We start from the raw sequence: 21571 nt of genomic DNA on the forward strand, positions 1-21571 counted from the left end.
AAGAAAATAACTCATGACCTTTGCCCTACTTATGTAAAATTGAACAAACATTATTGTCATGTATGGGATAAGTACACTAAAATGCAATGGGTGACTGCTAACTGTTCATATTTTGCAAGGGCTATTTCAATCTAAAAGAGAAAACTGTTTAAAAACAAAGCTTTCAGTAACAAAAAAATTAAACAGAAATACAGTTTCTGGACATGGTTTAGGTTTTATTTTTATAGATCTGATACCTTTTTTTTTTTTTTTTTTAAATGGCTGCTTTTTTTTTTCCTTTTGCAGAGACTTTTAACAACCGTACTGCTGGCCTTTTTTTTTTTTTTAAACTAAGTGAGGAAAAGAGCAATATATTTCTTATCCCAAATTAAGAGCAGTTTTTATCCATTCATCTTCTTTATAGAGAAATTGGGAAGACAGAACAGGAAATATTTATCAAGCACTCTATAAAAACAAATTGCTCCTTCATAATTAGTAATAACCTATGACACTGTCACGCATTATTCCTTTGGTCTGTCAGGGGTTCACACTTGAGAGAAAATACCCCTTTTGTACCAGTGCTCAAGACAGCTTCCTTATTAAGGTTTCTATCAGTCTCTTGCTATAGATGATTAGAGCAAATGTATCCTAGTGATCTAGTTCATTTATAGAAAACAGAATCAATTTTTCTTGTTTCATCATGACTGAACATTTTTCTGAACTCTTGTAAATGAGTAACAGATAAGCACTATTTATCAGATTGTTTCATGGAACACGCAGTTTTGATTATTCTATTTTCTTGGTGCTACTAATGAAATATGTAATGTTCCTCGGAGGACAGGGGAGGGGGATTGGCAGGGCTTGGTCTCTGAGCATTCAGGAATCAGTGAATATGCTGCTGAGAATTTATTTTGCACTAGCATCCTATTCTAATCATTCTCTCTCTAAGGGCCCATGCAAGGGCAGCAATGTGCTTGGTTGTCTGAGATATAGGTTTCACATTCTAGAGCCTGGAGAATACAGTTTTCAGCAGTTCTTGATTGCCCTGGCAACCAGCACTAACCCAGATATCCTCTGTAGGACTCACTCACTCACCCAGAAATTCTCTGTAGGACTCAGAACCTCACTGAGGTTGTCTGGGCATGAAACTGGGTTCTTAGATACCCTCAATCTGGCAAACCCAGGGATGGATTTGGAGATGGGGCATTTAAAGAGAGAAAGTTTCTTCACTGCCACCATCCCCAAACATTGCACACAGAGATGGGATGCTCCGTGGGAGAGGATTCATTGAACTTCATGATCTTCCCAGGCCCTGCAATATGGATGTTCTCGGGAAATGGAAAGGTACCGGCAGACGTGAAAGTACAAACGCAAAGGCAGGTGAGTTAAAGACGCTTATGCATTCAGATCTTCCAGAACGGATACTCCTACTTTTCTGACCTATATGGCCCACTTTATAAAAATGTCACTTATCTCTCTTTTAAAAAGGAGTAATTAGGATTAAATGTGTGGTAGGAGACAGAAAGATGGGATGACTATTATCCCTTCCTCCATGCTTCAGCAGACCTTGCCCCCTAAGGTTGGAGTTGAAGAAACAAAGGCAGGACATTCAGGGAGACAGATGGGCTAAGGCTAGACAGCTGACCTGGATGTCACCTCACCCGCACTTACCGAGGTCCATGCTCTTTGAGGCTTTCAGATTCATTGATTCAGGCTGCCTGGCTGGTGTCACAGATCTAAAGTTGATATGCTGATCTGGAAAATATACTGCTGAGTCCACCCCAGAGCTGCAGAAAGAAGCCATACGCCACATTTAGGTTTAGAATTAAAAAAAAAAAAATTAAAGGCAGCAGTTCTCATTTTGAACAGAGCTCATCACTCCCTCTGTAGCTCCCAACCAGGCATTTTCAACCAGTTGGTGAACCTCAGGTATCTCTTACGAGATGGAGCAACTCTGTATTCCTGCATTTTATCATATTCTGCAATTTAAATAATATTCTCTGGCTAATATCGTGTTTTCCCCTTCACTGATTTCTGCTAGTTGGGATCCTGCTGTACAATACAGAACTTTAAGTGGATAAAGTGAACCTGGGAACCACTAGTGCTTCAAAGGATGTCACTGGATAGTAGCAGAGCCTAAATGTTGGTTAAGAGAGATCCGTGGGCTAAGCACGCTCTTCCTTTAAAACAAGTGAAAGGGCTGTATCCTTTTGAGAAAACCATCCTGTTGAATGAGTAATGGCTGTGGTAGTTTGCTTTTCTACTTTATTTAGGTCTATTTTCTAAAAGTAATGTTAATGCTGACCAAATAGTCTGCTCATCAATAATACCAACAGGAAATAACAGGAAAAGCACAGCTGACAATTTAGACACAAGATACATCAAATGCCCATTACAGACTTCCTAGTACTTGTATTCAATCTCAAAGAATTTCATTTCTGCTGAATATTTTATTTATTTGCTTGAGGATGGAGGGGATTATATAAGGGAATTACAGACAATACCTCATTTCTTGATCTAGAAATAATTTATATTTATATACTTTTCATACATTAACTTAGAGCCCTTTCTCCCTTGGTACATATATTTAGAAAGTAAATATGGCAGCTCATTTCAGCACAACTTTAATCTTAAATACAGGAAAAAATAAAATGAAGTCTTCTTGGTAAATCAGAAAGGACTGACTTTTTTCAAACAGTTGGGATTTGACACTGTAAACAATAAAATAACAACTCAAAAACTCAACCATTATGAATGAGAATCCTAAAATGTACTGGGGAATCTCACTTTCTTAACCAAATATATCAAAAAAGGTTCAATCTTTCTTGAAACTTATTAGTCATGCATATTTAATACTGCCTTGCAGCAATAATAATACTGCTGAGTGAATGAGCCTCTGCTATTGTAATGTAGTGTAATACAGCAGAGCATTCAAAAGCACAAAGTCCAGAGCAGGTCTGCTCAGTTTAAAATCCTGGCTCTGCTCCTTACTAGCTGTGGGACCCAGGCAAGTTACTGAACCTCTCTGTGTTTCAATTTTTTGTGTGTATAAAATGGGTATAATTACACTCCTTATCTCCCATGGGTAACAATCTTTAATAACAGATAAAATGAGTTACAAATGATTATTTTACAAACGATTTGTAAAATAAGGAGACTAGGGTCTGGGGCAGAGTAAATACAGTAGGAGCATTTAGGAAATAAGCAGATAAATAAATAGACCTGCTTTTGCTTTTCAAATGACTGTTAAGTTTTTGCTTTTCAAGTTACTTGATTTTTTTACAGTTTGCTTTTTTTTTTTTTGGCTTCTCTGTTTTCGTCAGACTTTCCGTGGGCTTGTGACTAAAAGCCCTTCTCTCCTATTTAGAAGGAGCTGTGGTATAAGATTTGTGGACTTCTCTGGTGGCTTAGATGGTCAAGAATCTGCCTGCAATGCGGGAGACCCAAGTTCTATCCCTGGGTCAGGAAGATCCCCTGGAGAAGGACATGCCAACCCACTCCAGTATTCCTGCCTGGAGATTCCACGGACAGAAGAGCCTGGTGGGCTACGGTCCATGGAGTCGCAAAGAGTCGGACACTAGTGACCACACACACACACACACAAATACACAATAAGGTTTAAGGCCACGCGCTTGGGAGTGAGATGCCAGGGTAGGTGGCCTAATGCATAAAATGGACAGTGTATATAGCACAGGAAACTATATTCAATAGCCTGTAGCCAACCATAACAGAAAAGAATCTTTTTAAGAAGTGGACAGTAATAGAATTTACTTAATAAAGTTGTCATAAGGGTGAAATAAACGATGATATGTTAAATACTGACAATAGTGCCTAATATACAGTAAGAGCTCAACAAAAGCTTACAAAAGTAAACTTTAATCCTTTCCTTTGTTTCTGTAGCTTAGCCTGGTCTTTGAATGAGGGTCTAAGGAACTCTTCAGCAAAAAAAAATTACACAGTCTATCCTCCGTATCCTCAGCATGGCATTTAAGGATCATCCAACCTGGGACCAACAATATTCAGAAAAGAAAAAATTCTGGAAAGTTTCAAAAAGCAAAACTTGAATTTCCCATGCTCTGACAACTATTTACATGGCATCTACATTGTATTAAGTGGTTTGAAGCATATGGGAGGATGCTGTATACAACAGTATACCATTTTATACCAGGGACTTGAGCACCTGCAGGTTTTAGTACCCCTGGGAGTCCTGGAACAAATTCCTCATGGATACCGAGAGACAACTGTGTATTTTTCATGAAAACTGCTCAAGAAGTTTAAAGCTACTCTTTAGAATTATGAAAGTTTTTCTTTTCTCCTTCCCCGCCTCCCCGCTTTGGCTTCTTTCTTGGTGTCTGGCTACATTCTCAGCCAAGAAAGCTACTGATGTCAAACATATTAGATGGGGTATCTAGTGATGGTGGCAAAATACGTTAACTGCAAACATAAATCCTGATCCACTAGTGCTACTGACTGGCCTGGCATAATAGAATATTTTGATTGTTTTAGTTCACTTTAAAGAGGAATTCTGAGATGCCATGGTGAATGTGAGCTTTCCTTTGAACCTTGATGTTTTGGAAGCACTTGCCTTTAAATGTGTTATCCGACCTTTATTTGCACTTAGTTTTCATCCTTTGATCTCTTGTGATGATATGGTTTTAGTGTCAGAGAGACTCATGACCTTCATGGAACCAGAGAATCGAAGAGTTGGAAGTCATTAAAGTCACCTCATCTAACTCTTCATCTTGTAGGTAAGACACTGAGGCCCAAAGAGGAGACTGATATTCCAAGGTCACAACAGCTGGCCACTGGCGAAGTCGGGACCAGCTTGTGGCTACTTGAACTTTTCCCAGAGCCGCAAGATCTTTGTCTAAAATGGTGGCCAGCCTGGGATGCAGGTTGTTGCTAATCCTGCATCCATAGAACTGCATCCTTTACCTCTTAGTACAGTTTCACACATGCTCTTATGCAGCTTGCATTTTAGGTTAGGTTTTTTTTTTTTTTTTAATTTCAACAGAGTGGTACATGTTGTGAAATAAAAGAAAACTAAAGGGTTAATCAAAACATATGCCACATGTTATAATGAAAACCTTTTGGGAGAAAATGTAGAACAACATGAATATTCCTCATTAAAAGAAATCACGCTGCATTTCAAGTGCTCTGCTCAAGGCAGACTATGGGAATCCACCCAACTGTGTAACGTTTTGGTTAATTCACTTTACTGTTTTAGAATGCTTTACCAAACTAGGCATTATTTGTCAAATTAAGAATAAGAACTCAAATTTTCCCAAACTCGGGAAACAATTAACCCCATTCTCCATTGAAAAAACAAGACAGCAATATAGTAACATCAAGTAAGGATCAGTCTAAATAAAGTGAATTTTTTGTACAGATGCAGAGATACCATCAAAGATGATCAGAGAAATAAAAAGCTGCTTTGTAAATATGTACATATGAATGCAACATATATTCACATATATGTGCATGTATATATATATATATATATATGTAATAAACACAGGCAAACCTGGATATGTCCATTACATTAGTCATGATGATATATACTTCTGTTACTGTTGTTTTGAACATGGACAAGTATACACTTTGAAAGCCTTCAATAAAAGGACCTCTCTTGCCATGGTACAAAATGGAAATTAGGCTGGTATCAGATTGGCATATATGTAAGGAAGAAAGGAAGGAGGTGTTATATGAGGCACGGTAGGCTTCGAGCTAATATGAACTTGTACTTAAATGTGTGTAGTATTGAATTGACTAATGGGAAAATAACTTAGACTAGTAAAATAACATTAGACTCATTAGACTAGTAAAACAGTTTGTAATTTTATGCTACATATTAGAATTTTTTGGTGTGAGACAGTGACACAATAATTAACTATAAAGTACGACATATTTTAATTTTGAAAGCAGTTAGCATGTGCTCATGGCTGAGTGGGCCGCAGTGGAAGATGCAAGTTGACAGCAGGCCAAAGGCATATCCTAGATAAAGACTGTGTTTTCAGCATGAACAACCAGGGAATCTATCAAAGAGAAATGATAGTCGATGTCAGATGATGCTGCATAATGAATAAATAAAGGTAGCACGAAACATATGCCAGTGTCCCAAACATGATGACAAATCAGGAATGTGAAAGACCTACAAGACCTGCCATGAACGTTCAAGGAGAACCATCTGAAATAAAAAGGCAGGGGGAGGTTTCGAAGGGCATGCCAAAATAATTATGTCTAAAGTCTCAGGTGGCCATGGATTATCTTTAGCGTTTGGTTACTATGAGGGTAGACGTAGGTCACGTGTATGGGAAGAGACACGGAAGGAGGGACAGAACTCAGAGAGAACCAAGAGGGGGAGAAACTGTGAACACATAGGGAATAACCAAGTGCTGTGAACAGCTAACCACATTCAATATATTCTGTCTGCTGTTGATTTGCCTTAATCTCTTTCTGAGACATCATGGTAGATAATATATTTCTTTCATATATATGTACCTGCTGCTGCTGCTAAGTTGCTTCAGTTGTGTCCGACTCTGTGTGACCCCATAGAGGGCAGCCCACCAGGCTCCCCCATCCCTGGGATTCTCCAGGCAAGAACACTGGAGTGGGGTGCCATTTCCTTCTCCAATGCATGAAAGTGAAAAGTGAAAGTGAAGTTGCTCAGTCGTGTCCGACTCCTAGCGACCCCACGGACTGCAGCCCACCAGGCTCCTTTGTCCATGGGGTTTTCCAGGCAAGAGTACTGGAGTGGGGTGCCATTGCCTTCTCCGATATATGTACATACATACATATATATACACACACACACACACACATATACACACACACATATGTATGTTTTTAATTTAGACACATTCTGAATTTTTGTCAAATAATTATTGACGTGGGTTGCCATGCCCTCCTCCAGGGAATCTTTCCAACCCAGGGACTGAACCCACATCTCTTACATCTCATGCACTGGCAGGTGAGTTCTTTACCACTAGTGCCACCTGGGAAGACCATATCACTACAAACAAGTGACTTCAACTCCTGATTTCATCTGGGTTCAGAGTATAGGCACAAATTTAGCCTGATGAAATTTGTTTTTCACTCCTTGCGAATTAATAGTTTTCTGTTTCATAAGACTGGTTCCATCCTTTAAAGCACTACTTTTTCCTTTCAGAGGGCTTTTACCTTTTTTCTTTCTTTTTTTTTTTAAAGATAGGACAGCCTCATTTGCTGAACCCTCCTGGCTCCCTTCCAAGGCTTCCTTCACTCTAAGTTTCACACATCCAAATCCCCATGGCTGCTGGTCACCTAGGCAACACAGCAGCTTGTAGGATGGTACAGGTCACAGAATCCCAGGGGGGTAGGGGGAGAGAGAGAAAGAGAGATTGAGTGATTCAAAGCTTTAGATTTGTTCATTCCATTTCAAAAATTTCTTTGACTTTGTCCCTTCTTGACTCCAGCTATGCTGCTCTTTCTTTTTTTCAAGCCCCTCTCTTCTCTTGCTGGTGGTTTCAGACTAGTATCCCTGTCTCTGGCTTCCCTTATCCATTTATCCTCCACGACTGTACTCACATATCGTGATATTGTCACCTCCCGCCTTCAAACCCTTCAATGCTTCTCCACAGCTCTCTGGAGAAGCATGGTGCTCACGGAGAATGGCTGGCCATGCCCTTGCCATAACTTCTTTCCCAGATACTATATGTTTCACCACATTGAACACACTGCATTTTCCCTCTCTCCTCATTTGCTTTTCCTAACCTAAACTGCCCATCCTACCTCTTTCCTTTCTATCCTTGGGTTTGATCAGTACTTGAGAGTGGCTTACAGAACTCTATCTTCCCTGGTGGCTCAGATGGTAAAGCGTCTGCCTACAATGCGGGAGATCCAGGTTCAATCCCTGGGTCAGGAAGATCTCCTGGAGAAGGAAATGGCAACCCACTCCAGTATTCATGCCTGGAAAATACCACGGATGGAGGAGCCTGGTAGGCTACAGTCCATGTGGCTGTAAAGAGTTGGACACAACTGAGCGACTTCACTTTCACTTTACAGAACTCAGAGAAACATGTTACTTCCTAGCTCACTGGTTTATTGTTTAAGGATAAAACTTAGGAACTGCCTCATGTAGAGCTGCGTGAGGCAAAGTATGTGGGAAGGGGCTCCTAGCTTCTGTACTCTAAATGCACCCCTCTCCTCACATCTCCACATATTTACCAACTCAGAAGGTCTCCAAACCCTGTCATTCTGGGGTTTTATGGAGGTTTCATAAAACAGGCATGCCTACACACGAAGTTGCTTTAGTTGTGTCTGACTCTTTGCAACCCTATGAACCACAGCCCACCAGACTCCTCTGTCCATGGGATTCTCCAGGCAAGAATACTGGAGTGGGCTGATATTTCCTTCTCCAGGGCATCTTCCTGATCCAGGGATCGAACCCTCATCTCTTAGGTCTCCTGCAGTGGGGAGGTATGTTGCTTACCACGAGCACCACCTAAGAAGCCCCCATTACTAAGGCAAGACTGATTAAATCATTGGCCATGGTCAACTGATTCAGGGCCCATTTCTCTAGATGGGATTGAAGTTCCAACCCTCAAAGCACAAGACTGGCTCCACTGGCAACCAATCTCCTTCCTTAGATGCTTCCAAAAGCCACTTCATTTACATAAGACACCTTTATCACTCTCAATACTTGGGAAATTTCAAGGTTTTTAGGGGTCAGTGCCAGAAATGGGATTAAGACCAAATAAATATTTATTATAAATACACCATGACAGGTTTATATCTGATTTAACTCTGCACTGTTCTAGCAGTTTTGTGCATATACCCTGGATAAACAATAAGGTAGGTGAGTGAAATTATTTTCAACAGGGGATTTTAATGCTACCAAACTGTCATTTTTGATTCAGACTAAAGGCAGGCAATGGAAATAAACAAGCAAAATCAAATATGTCCAGATTTCTGCTCAATAAACCCCCAGAGATATTGATCTAGAACATTATTATGATTATCAGTCTAGTTGAAGAAATTGTGTTTGAGTAAGATATTTGACTTCAGAAATGTAGGAATAGGAGATAGCGTAAGATTTTGGCTAATAGAGGTAGCTATACTCTTGTTTTATTTTTAGCAGATTGTAATAAAAAACATAATAGTGATGACACCAGCCTTGCTGCAAGATAAATGAAAAAAATCTCACAGGACTACCATGGGGCAACAATGGAATAAAATATCCAATTTTTAACAGCCATAATAAATATAGAAAATAGCTAAGGGACAAGTTAATGATTTTTAAAACTCATCAGAAGAACAAAATCTATGAATTCTACTATTCAAATGGTGTGTATGCTTAGTAAATCTCTCTTTCTCATGCTTGTGTGAGTCTAAATATTATTGATTTTTTTGTTTCTATTACAGAATGGATATAATATTGGGCATTCTTTTCAATAGTTTAGATTACATATGCTGTTGCTTTAATTTTTAGATTCCATTAACTTTCTTGGAACATATATTTTTAAGATACTTTTAGAATTTGCCAATTACAAATTTAAAAAAAAAGGAGCTTTATGTCTTCTCAGTTTTGTTTTATACCCTCCCATATAACTTTTTTTGAGTTCCATCTCTCTAGTTTTTAACTTGGTAAAAAAAAAAGATTCAACAATTTCCCCATATATTTTAATAATATATGATGAATCTCAAATTCCAGGAGGCGAAAATGAACCATCTGAGGTGTCAATATTAGCTATAAGAAGTTTTCACTGGAAAGGAATTATAGATACTATGAGATTTCCATTCTGGAAAGAAATAGAGTTAAAATAAGGTTGCTGGGTTTTCCCAGAAAAACCATAACAGGGAACATTTACAATATATCATTTTATCGATACCTGTGGCTGTAATCTTCAAGGCCCAATTCCAGAACGGGATGTGGTTGGGGAGAAGGTGGTACTTCGCTCTCAGCCCATCCATCACTGGGAAGCAATAGGTCTACAAACAAAGAACAAATAAAGCTGTAGGAAACTGGAGGCAGAACTGTTTGGTGCCTGGATTTGTTCCAGTCCATCTCTCAGACATAATTTTCACCAACGCAGAAACCAACCATGAAATAAATAAGTCCTCATACAGAACTGAAGGGCTCATATGTGCACTAATACAGCCTGTATGAAGAAATCGTAGCCTGCTAATATGCTTTTACGGTGGTGACCCGCTGGGAACCCCTGGCAAGTGAAGTCCGTGCATCTTAACTACATTTTCCCATCTCAAAATGGCTGACACATATTCATTACTTGTGATTTGTAGAAGATTAACAAGCCATTTTTTTTAATGACTTAACATTTTGGTAAACAAGATTCTGTAATGAATGCTGTGGATTAGATGGTGATTTAAGCATTGGCCTCAGTGACAAAAAGTACTTAAAAAATCATGAGATACAGTATATCTACTCACCGTTTAGACACCGTAGAGGTTTAAAAAAAATTCTTCTTGCATCTGCATTGTATTGGAAAACCCTAAGTTTGGGGCCTAGGGAGCAGAAGACTAGGGTCTGAATCCTGGTTTTCCTACCCACAAAAACTGTTTACTTCTCAGTCTATTTTATATGAAAAGTAAATAGACATGTATACTGAATATTACAACTAATAACAAGGATTTTTGAGATCTTTCTGTGTACCAAGCATTGAGTTTAGCTTTAAGTATTATTTCAGTTCAGTTCAGTTGCTCAGTTGGGTCCAACTCTTTGCGACCTCATGAATCACAGCACGCCAGGCCTCCCTGTCCATTACCAACTCCCGGAGTTCACTCAAACTCACATCCATCGAGTCGGTGATGCCATCCAGCCATCTCATCCTCTGTCGTCACCTTTTCCTCCTGTCCCCAATCCCTCCCAGCATCAGGGTCTTTTCCAGTGAGTCAACTCTGCACATGAGGTGGCCAAAGTACTGGAGTTTCAGCTTTAGCATCATTCCTTCCAAAGAAATCCCAGGGCTGATCTCCTTCAGAATGGACTGGTTGGATCTCCTTGCAGTCCAAGGGACTCTCAAGAGTCTTCTCCAACACCACAGTTCAAAAGCATCAATTCTTTGGTGCTCAGCTTTCTTCACAGTCCAACTCTCATATCCATACATGACCACTGGAAAAACCATAGCCTTGACAAAGATGGACCTTTGTAGGCAAAGTAATGTCTCTGCTTTTCAATATGCTATCTAGGTTGGTCATAACTTTTCTTCCAAGGAGCAGCATTTCTCAATTTCATGGCTACAATCACCATCTTCAGTGATTTTGGAGCCCCCAAAAATAAAGTCTGACACTGTTTCCCCATCTATTTGCCATGAAGTGATGGGACCAGATGCTATGATCTTCATTTTATGAATGTTGAGCTTGATTTAACCCTTATCAAAAAATAAATTATTAAATAATGTATGAAAAAATTGTATGCATAATGGTTAAGAGTATGGTTTGTGTTGCAAAACTACATATTTCCAATCACGGCCTGTTATGCTGTATGAACTTAAGAAAACTACTCAACTTCTATAAACTTTGGTTTTTAAATCTACATAGTAGGGAAACGAATACTTTCATTGGAAGAGCACAGGATTATATAAGACTGTGCATATTCAAACAGTGATTTATAAACACAAAGTGCCAATAAGCACAAAAAAGGATTATTAATCTGTATGCCATAAACTTGCTATGGATCTGTTATAGTGAGATTCTACCAGAAAGTTGACTCTGTTGATGGAACAAGGAAATAATCTCTTTGTCCTTGAGAAATGCTGCTGGTAGCAATCTGCTCTGACCTGCCCACACACCAGGTTTGATGGCTAATTTTATGTGTCAACTTGACTGGGCTCAGGGTGCCAAGACACTCGGTATTCTGTCTGGTTGTTTTGGAGTGATAGTGATTGAAATCAGCAGACAAAGTAGATTGCACCCCTCCCATATGTGGGTATGAACGCATGCTCAGTCGCTTCAGTCATGTCTGACTCTGTGGACGTATGGACTGTATCCCACCAGGGTTCTCTGTCCATGGGATTCTCCAGGCAAGAATATGGAATGGGTTGCCATGTCCTCCTCCAGGGGATCTTCCCAACCCAGGGATTGAATCTGAGTCTCCTGCAGCTCCTGAAGTACAGGTGGATTCTTTACCACTGAGCAACTGCCCCTATGTGGGTGGGCCACTTCCAATCTGTTGATGGCCTGAACAAAAAGGCTGACCTTCCTCTAAGTAGGAGAGAATTCTTCCTGCCTGACTGCCTTCAAACTGAGACACTGGCTTTTTTCCTGCCCTTGGATTCAAACTGAACCACTGGCTTTTCCTGGTTCTTGATCCTGCTAGCCCCTTCAGACAGGGACTACACCATTGGCTCTTTCTTCTAGGTCTTAGCTTGCCCACTTACCCTGCAGGTCTTGGGACTTGCCTTCCTCTATAATCATGTTACCCAACCTTTTGCAATAAATCTCTACATATGTATGTATATGTAATACACACACAGAGAGACATACATATACTCACATATACATTCCATTGGTTCTGTTTCTCTGGAGAACCCTGATGAATACACCAGGGAAGGACTTGTTCAAAGCTCTGCATCACAGACTAGTATAAAATGGAGGCAGTTCTAGCACTGCTGAAATATCCCTGAAAATGAGACTTGAAGCAGGAATCTGATAAGTCAGATGATCAGAGTACAGAAGCACGAAGAACAAAGCGGTCAGCACTGTCCTCCACCTCCAGTGACCTGGTAATATGCAGCAGTCAAAGATTTGCTGAGAGATGGCGCTAGTGGTAAAAAAGAAAACACACACACACACACACACCTGCCAATGCAGGAGATATAAGAGACTCGGGTTTGATTCCTGGGTCAGGAAGATCCCTTGGAGGAGGGCATGGCAACCCACTCCAGTATTCTTGCCTGGAAAATCCCATGGACAGAGAAGCTTGGTAGACTATAGTCCATAGGGTCACAAAGAATTGGGCACGACTGAAGCAACTTAGCACACATGCACACAGAGCAGAAAGTCTACAAGGTAAATTGGAATAAAGGACATATGAGGACCACATCTTTTCTATCAGTTCTGATCTTTTATCCTCAACTTCTCAGTTCATTTTTTCACTAGTGGCAAACATAGCTGTGATCATATAACTGCCTGATCAAAAAATTTTCAGTTGCACACAATTGCCTAGAGTATAAAAGTCTCTGTCCCTGGCAGTTAACTTTATCTATTACACATTAGCCACCAGAGACCATTTACAATTCTAGACCCCAAGGCCAGGCTTTTCTACCCCAGTGTACTTGCTCATATAATTGCAAAACCCATTTCATCCATTAAAAGTCCCACCCTTCTCCCAAGGTCCACCTCAAATATCACGTTTTCTATGAAACCTTCACTGTTGGTTTCTGGGATCTATTGGTATTTTTACAACAGTGGCAGAGAATTCTAGTGCTCCCAGTACCTATGGTCTTCCTTTCTTCCTCGTACACATCTAGAGCATCAACCCCATTTTCCACCCCTTTTTATAACAAGACCAGTTCTGGACAATAGAAAGTAAGTTACTATGGTCAATGTTGTGTCCAGTTTCAATGCTTAAGAAAGGGTAAATGCAACTTCTCCCCCTTTCCCATCTGCCTGCTGCAACCATAAGTGGATGAGGCACCAGAAGATGGCCAGCTTCCAATGGAAAGAGCCCAGGTCCCTCAGTTCTCACTGGGCTGTGATATTAGCAAGAAATACATCCTCACTATCTTTATCCACTGACACTTTCAGTTTATCTGTTAATATTACAAAAACTAATTCTTGTGTAACATTTACCACGTACTGCTTTTGCAATAAGCTATCAATCTATCATCTACTTGTCTATATTTATTTCTCTTACTGCACTACATATAAATTCATCCATGTCCTCCTCTTTCGCCTCTCATTCTTCTTCTTTAGCATGTCCTCTAGATGGAGAAACAGTGGAAACAGTGTCAGACTTTATTTTTTTGGGCTCCAAAATCACTGCAGATGGTGTTTGCAGCCATGAAATTAAATGAAAAGATGCTTACTCCTTGGAAGGAAAGTTATGACCAACCTAGATAGCATATTCAAAAGCAGAGACATTACTTTGCCAATAAAGGTCCGTCTAGTCAAGGCTATGGTTTTTCCAGTGGTCATGTATGGATGTGAGAGTTGGACTGTGAAGAAGGCTGAGCGCTGAAGAATTGATGCTTTTGAACTGTGGTGTTGGAGAAGACTCTTGAGAGTCCCTTGGACTGAAAGGAGATCCAACCAGTCCATTCTGAAAGAAATCAGTCCTGGGATTTCTTTGGAGGGAATGATGCTAAAGCTGAAACTCCAGTACTTTGGCCACCTCACGCAAAGAGCTGACTCATTGGAAAAGACTCTGATGCTGGGAGGGATTGGGAGGAGGAGAAGGGGACGACAGAGGATGAGATGGCTGGACGGCATCACCAACTCGATGGACGTGAGTCTGAGTGAACTCCGGGAGTTGGTGATGGATAGGAAGGCCTGGTGTGCTGCGATTCATGGGGTGGCAAAGAGTCGGACACGACTGAGCGACTGAACTGAACTGAACTGGCTACTTCAAGTTTATTATGATCATTAACTTCAATTTTTATTTTATTCACATGAATAATCTGCGTGTTTTTAAAGTGATGATAGGTGCAGATGTGTTTTCTTTGATGACTCTCTATCCTTGGTAGTTTTTTTTTTTAACTTTTTACTTTATATGGGAGTATAGTTGATCAACAATGTTGTGATTATCCTTAGTACTTTTTAACAACAGATCCACTTGCTGTAAAGAATTTTTTTTTCCTCTTCATCCAAACACATTTGTTAAGGTCTTTATCATCGTGAAAATCTACAATTCTTGTCTCCTAAAAACAGTATTTCTGGATCCCACTGAATATACAAGGTAGGTCTTGATGGATATTTTATATATTGCCTATAAAATACTGTACATCTAGTTACTACTTCATTTATGACCAAATGACCCTTATTTTAATCTCCATCTTTTATTGTTGTGACTTATTTTATAGGATCCATTCTGCAAGGGCAAATCAGAAAAGAAGGACAAAGGGTTCATGTCAGCAGCAGCAGCAGCAAGCTATGGCCCTGGCCCCAAACCAGCCTACCTACTGATTTTGTACATAAACTTTCATTGAACACAATCATGAACATACTGTCTATGGCTGATTGCACACTACCGTGGCAGAGGTGAGGAGCTACAACAGAGATCCTATGGTCCAAAAAGCCTAAAATGTATTTTATGGCCCTTTACAGACAAAGTCTGCTGACCTCTGCTTTAGACTATTGTTGAGAACAATAACAACATTGTGTTCATCGTTGCAGCCTAGCACATTCTACACAATGAAGTTATCCCATAATCATCAGTCAAGTTGAAAAGTATAATTCAATTTCTGATCATCACTGCAGAGGCAGTGCCTTACATGCTATTCGGGGGTGGATACATGCAAGTTCCCAGGAGGGGACATATTGTACATAATCGCACTCTTATGTGTCTCTTCAAAGGACCCCGAGGCACATGGGTTCAGTGGGACAGGATACAGAATTAAAACATCTGGTTTGGAGTGTGGGTGAAAGGCCTGAGAAGACCTCAGTGGGTGATCCTGGGCCGCCTTGGGGCCACAAGTGCTTGGGGCAAGGGCTGGAGTTCTCAGGAACTAAAAGTGGGGAGGAAGCAGGAGTAGAGCACAAAAGGGAGATGAGAACAACGGGAGGAGAGGGAAGAACAAACCAGAGGTAAACTGTACTTCGGCTATTACTTGGCCCAGGGTGAGATCTGCCAGAAAGAATCTTCAGAAAATGTAGTGTGTGTGCACTTCATTACCATTCAAATGCCTAATCGGATTTTATAGTGAACCCCTGGGAGACAACCTCCATCATTATTCCCACCCTGGAGCCCCACACTCATTCCGCTGCAGGCATTGTGAGCAATTCTCCAACACAAATGTGAATTTTCTGGTGTTATAATTTCTACAAATGTTAGTTTTAAGAATGCCTTTTCTCTCTAACAGCTTGACAGGATTATGTATATATATAAAAAATAACAGTAGAACAGTGGGTGGTACGTACTATTATTACAAAAATAGATGGAACACAGCATATCAACATTGGACTTTTAAATATACAAAGGAAAGGAGGAAGGGAAGAAAAAAAAGTTAATGTTTTGGCTGTAACAGTTCCTCTCCTCATTAGACATTACATTTTGTCAAGTCAATCTTGTTTTTCTAAAGGAGCTCCTTAGAAACCTGGGTGGTGGCAAGTCAACATCACTCATGTTTCATGAGTCTCAGTGGCCTATGACCACCTCATGTGCATCTGAAACTCAGGAACTCTCAATGGTTCTCAAAACTGAAAATGTTATTAATACTACAAAGAAGTGACGAGCACAGTATTCTTCTACAGTATTCTCTTTCAGTCAATAAGCTTATATAAAAAGTAAGAGTGTTCCATCTACTGGCCTATTACAGTTAAAATTTAACAAGTCTATGCTTTGATAGGTCAAATTCTTATAAATGAGTATTGTATCACAGAACCACAAGGAAATAATAATGGATTTTCTGTGCTTTTTAAAGAAATAATGTCTAATAGAATTTTAAAAGAGCTGGATTTTTAATGTTACCTTGGAAAGTTGAGGTAGGAGGAGGAAGTGTAGCAGGTACCTGGTGGACCATGGATCCATGTCTCAGGAGGAAGAGAACAGACAGAACCTTCCAGTGGTTCTGTGCCTAAAGGACTCTCATTGTTCAGGGAAATACAAACTTAGAACATTCTACTGAAGTTCCAAAGTATCACTGCATCTTATTTTCAGCATGTGTTTTGAATGGATTTTATTATTTAAATATTTTTTTTCTGGGTGTATCCTTACACTTTAACTAGTTTTATAGTTTCATTATGTTTGCCTCTGCCAGCCTTCCTAGAGATATTATCCCATTTCCTTGAGTGTCTCAATGTCCTCTAAAAATATACCATGTAATTCTCACTTCAGCGAAATATTTTACAAGCACTGAAAATGAAACAAGATAGGAGGGAATGTGTCCAATGTTCCTTTGAACATCATATTAAACAAGGAATAAAACCCTGAATTTGGATTGTCACTGGACTATGTGATGCTTGAGAATTAAATGCCAGTCAAGTTATATAAGGGCTGGAAACGTTCTTGGTCATTACTGGGACATGGTCAAGAGAAGGCATTTCTGGTGTGAGGGGAACCTGCTGTTCCTTACCCAGATTCTTCCTGCCTTTGTGACAGAAGGACTCAGAAGGAAATCCTGCTTTGTCAAGAAAATATTTAATTGTATTAAGATGGGAAAAGACATACTGACAGAAAGTCAAGTCAGTTTCTCATAAGAGATGTGGGTCCAGTCCCTGGGTTGGGAAGATCCCCTGGAGGAGAGCATGGCAACCAACCCTGGTATTCTTGCCTGAAGAGTCCCATGGACAGAGGAGGCTGGCAGGCTATGGCACAGAGTCACAAAGAGTCAGACACAATTGAAGCAACTTAGCGCACACACACATGAGAAACATTAAATCTTCTCTTTATTGCCTTTCTCTTAATATTCTGTCATGAATATCTATTGCTTTTGTAGTACAAAAAAAAATTAAAGTTACTAAACAGAAAGGAGAAGCAGGGAAATAAATTTCTTGGTGGCCTAAAGCATAATTTTTGAAAACAGAAAGAGGAAAATCTAAGGCTTTTACATGTAAAACTCCACTAGAAATGTGACGTGTACAAGATAATCATGGTCATGGTTCATGGCATTTACCACTCAAAAATAAGCATAAATCTGCAAATTGTGCTATGATCACTCCATGGTTTAATACCAGTCCATATATATTGTGAGTTGAATTGTTATTTACACTTGGTAACTTCCAATATTAAAATATTCTTAAACAAAAATAATGGTTTGTCATTTTGTTTCTGCAGGCATGGTTTGTTTTATACATAACCCTCCATGTTTGGGGCAGCAAGCACAGAAACTGTCACTTAAACTGGAGGCAATGCCAGGAATCTGCTTCACAACTTGTGAGTCAGCTCCCCCACCCTTCTCTCAGTGTTCAGGACTCAGAGTAACGAAGTCTGCACTTAGTCTAATTAATTCCCCTTTGTTCCTCTTTTTTTTTTTTTTTAAATAAACACTTGTGTTTTCTCACACCACTTGCAGTAGATAATTTTCAGTAGAGAGCCTTACCTTTCTGTTTGTCTTGTGGACTGTACGTGCCAAATGGATGCAATGTACTATTATCATTTCTCCTGGAGGTGGTTACAGCATTTTGACAGTTCTCAAAGCAGGGCTTAGAAAATGCCCCACATTCTGTAGGCTCCTAAGGAATGAAAACAAGAACTACATTCACTTTTGTAACATGTCCCAACTTTGTCAATGAAAGCAAAGTGAAAGAATGATCAACTTTCAAATAATTTTTCAAGATTCTCTGGCATGGAAATCCTGGACAGTGGAAAATCAAAATGTTCCTATCAGTTAAAACATCTTTGAATAAGAAATAAAAACTACTGACATTGTGGTGTTAAGGCTTAGGAGTGCTGATAGCCAGTACGAAAGGGGATTAACTTTATGATTCTTTCCCGCCACGTACAACTGTCTTCTTTCACATTTTCTTCCATCTGGGAGTGCAGCTTGTGGTAATGTCAACATAAGAATACAGTTCATGCCAAGGGTGTTTCTCTGCCAACCAGATGGTTCCCCCCTCTCTCTCTCCCCCGCTTGGCGACTAAGTGCATATGCTTTAGGACAAGTCAGAACCCAGACAGGTTTACCACTGAAAAGCCACGGGAGAGCTCCACTGCAGACACCAGGCTTTTCGGCCAGGAACTGTAACAAACTTCTGTGACACTGCCAGACAGTGGTTCTCCTGAGAGTTTTCTCTTTTACCATATTTCCCCCTTCTATTTTGACAGTCTGTAAACAAATTCAGACTTAAAACTGCTATCTTCATAATCATGCCCCCATATGGCCTGTGCCCCAGATGCCCCCGAGACATTAGAAGGGGCTGACTGCAGGGAGTTCTAGCCGCTATTCAAGAGGAACAAGGCACAGAGAACTGGGTTTTGCTTGGGTTCACATAACGTGTCATCCTAATAGATTCAAAGAAGTGAACTGAAAGCCATCTCAGGACCATTCCCTTGACCACTGGTGAGAAGAACATGCCCCAGACAGAAACATAAAATTGATCTCCAAAGCTCTTTCCTTCTGAAAAAGAGCATTTGACCCAAACAATGCATTTGATTTTATACTCCTTTTAGTTATAATAACTTGGCATCCTGCTAGTTAAACAAAATATTCACAGCATTCAATGCATACATTCTTCATAATTAAGATGTTTTCAGCTACTACAGGTCCTTTGCTTTTTGTCAAGGTCTATAACACTTTTTCCACACCCCAGGGGTGCCCTTTGCCCCGTACCACTACTCAACCAAACCAGGTGCAAGCTACTCCTAAATTTAAGCTGGAGCCCTGGCAGGAAGGTGAGGTAGGACCTACCTTATGTCGGCAAGGGCTTTAACAACAACAACAAATTTTTTTGCTGCTTTCCTGGCTCTTTGATAAATGACACAATCAATATCCCAACAACTGATCAGTAACCAGCCTAATTAAAGTATTCAGCCTGTAAACTAGAGCTGTCGAGGAGCCTTCCATTAGTGTCCCAGCCAATAAAAAATATAATGGATTTTTAAACATATTCTGCTTCTACCAAGCTGAGCTTACAACTCAGGGGAGGGAAATGTTTGGGGGAAGGAAAAAGAAAAAAACAGGTCATAACCCATTTTTTAATACCAAGTCTCTAGGCTCAAATAGAATTACAACTGAACCTCAAGCTCATCCTTTGAAAAACATGTTTCTGTTTAAAATGATTTTGATTCAATCAAGGGCTCATTATGTATTCTTCACAAGGTTCTCATCAAAACTGTTTACGTATCTTGTACATCTGGGTAATGTGGGAAAATACCACAAAGACTATATATTTTGACTTTTCTTAAGTAGCATCTTCTTTTTTTTTTTTTTTTAAATATCAATATCATGTTCAAGTAACCATTTTGGTGTTCTTTCCAAACCTAATTGATTTCGCTGAATATATGAGCAGTGCTGAGGCCTTTTTCTAGGTTACTGATTCTTTTTTATCATACCTGAGGGTGATTGCTGCTCCAGAGGACAATCTTCCAAACACATGAGCACACAACATATGCTTTGACACAGTAAAACAGATTTGGGAGATCAAATAGCCACAGCCTTTTTTTTTCTTTTTAATTTAATAAAGATTAGCTGTACATTAGGCGGCTGTCGCTATATGAAAAAAAATAATACTCTTTAATCTTCATGGGTACCACAGAGATTCTCACTAGCTGAGAGAGCCAAGTGCCTGCTCATCCCCCATGGAAAGCATGTAAATATTAGGGAAACCAAAAATGAATCTTGTTTAAATGTCCTCATAAAAAATTTTTTTGTCCCATTTCTTATTCCTAATCGATTTCCTAGTGAACCATATCAACAGGACACTTCTGAAGATGGGCAACAAACTGAAGGCTTAGTACTTGCTTCTGATGGAATAATTGTCAGCCCAGCCCAGAGCGTGAGAATTAAAATGAAAATACCTGCGGTAAAGGAGAATGCAAATAATAAAGTGTCAACTTGTTGAGGCAAAACAACGAGCATTTATCCACTAGGCATTCATATATTGGAGAGAAAGACTGGAAACTAGGGAAGATGAAAAGTGGGGAGGGAACTCTTTTAGCAGTGTTCATTTCTCTTTTTCTTTTTTTCATTTGCTATCTATTACTTCTGCACAGATATGGAAATCTTGAGCAGTGTATTTCCGACTTTTCTATTAGTTGAGAAATCTTTGCTCCAAGACATCTTAAGGGAGATTTAAAACACAGATGCATGGAAGGGGTGACTCAGGGGCCCACAGACCTTACTTCATACCTGCCTCCAACAACTGGGTTCCATGGAGGTCTAGGGCTCCAGAGTAAGAATGAAATTCAACTAAAAAGGAGCTGATTCTCTCATAGTAGGAAGCAACAGATAAGGGTTTTATGACTGTGTACATAAGTGAAATCCATTAAATATTCATGGAAACCTCTATGTCACTTAAGCAGACACAAATGTTGAAAATGAGTTGGCTCATTATATATAGTCTTCAGTAATTGCCAATTTACATTTATTTAACATTTAGAAGGTTATGTATAGAAGAGTAAAAAGGTACAGTTCCTTCTTTCCAATAGCCGATAATGTGACAAAGTAAGATACAGCCTGGAGAAGGAAATGGCACCCACTCCAGTATTCTGGCCTGGAAAATCCCATGGACAGAGGAGCCTGAAGGGGTACAGTCCATGGGGTCGCAAAGAGCTGGACATGACTGAGTGACTAACATAGAAGATACAGCTAAGTTTACTTCAGCTTATCCTCTCAGATGAAGTAGGCCTTATATGAAACTTTTATTCATTTATTACACAATGTATAATAACTGTCTACTGAAACAGAAAGTGCTAGTTGTTCATTCGTGTCCGACTATTTGTGACCCCATGGACTGCAGCCCGGCAGGCTCCTCTGTCTGTGGAATTCTCCAGGGA

The 21571-nt window shown here is 39.8% G+C and overlaps 1 protein-coding gene across 1 annotated transcript in view; it reads right to left on the reverse strand.

The window, feature by feature from the left end:
* PARD3B (par-3 family cell polarity regulator beta) overlaps window positions 1-21571 on the reverse strand; it is a 1148960-nt gene that overhangs the window by 433751 nt on the left and 693638 nt on the right. The window contains exons 13-15 of the mRNA XM_070387813.1: window positions 18177-18309; window positions 9849-9948; window positions 1651-1766 (exon numbers count right to left, since the gene is read on the reverse strand). Coding sequence (XP_070243914.1) covers window positions 1651-1766; window positions 9849-9948; window positions 18177-18309 — 349 coding nt within the window. The remainder of the gene's footprint in view (window positions 1-1650; window positions 1767-9848; window positions 9949-18176; window positions 18310-21571) is intronic.

This window comes from Bos mutus, chromosome 2 (assembly GCF_027580195.1).
Source record: "Bos mutus isolate GX-2022 chromosome 2, NWIPB_WYAK_1.1, whole genome shotgun sequence".
Taxonomy (NCBI): Eukaryota; Metazoa; Chordata; class Mammalia; order Artiodactyla; family Bovidae; genus Bos; species Bos mutus.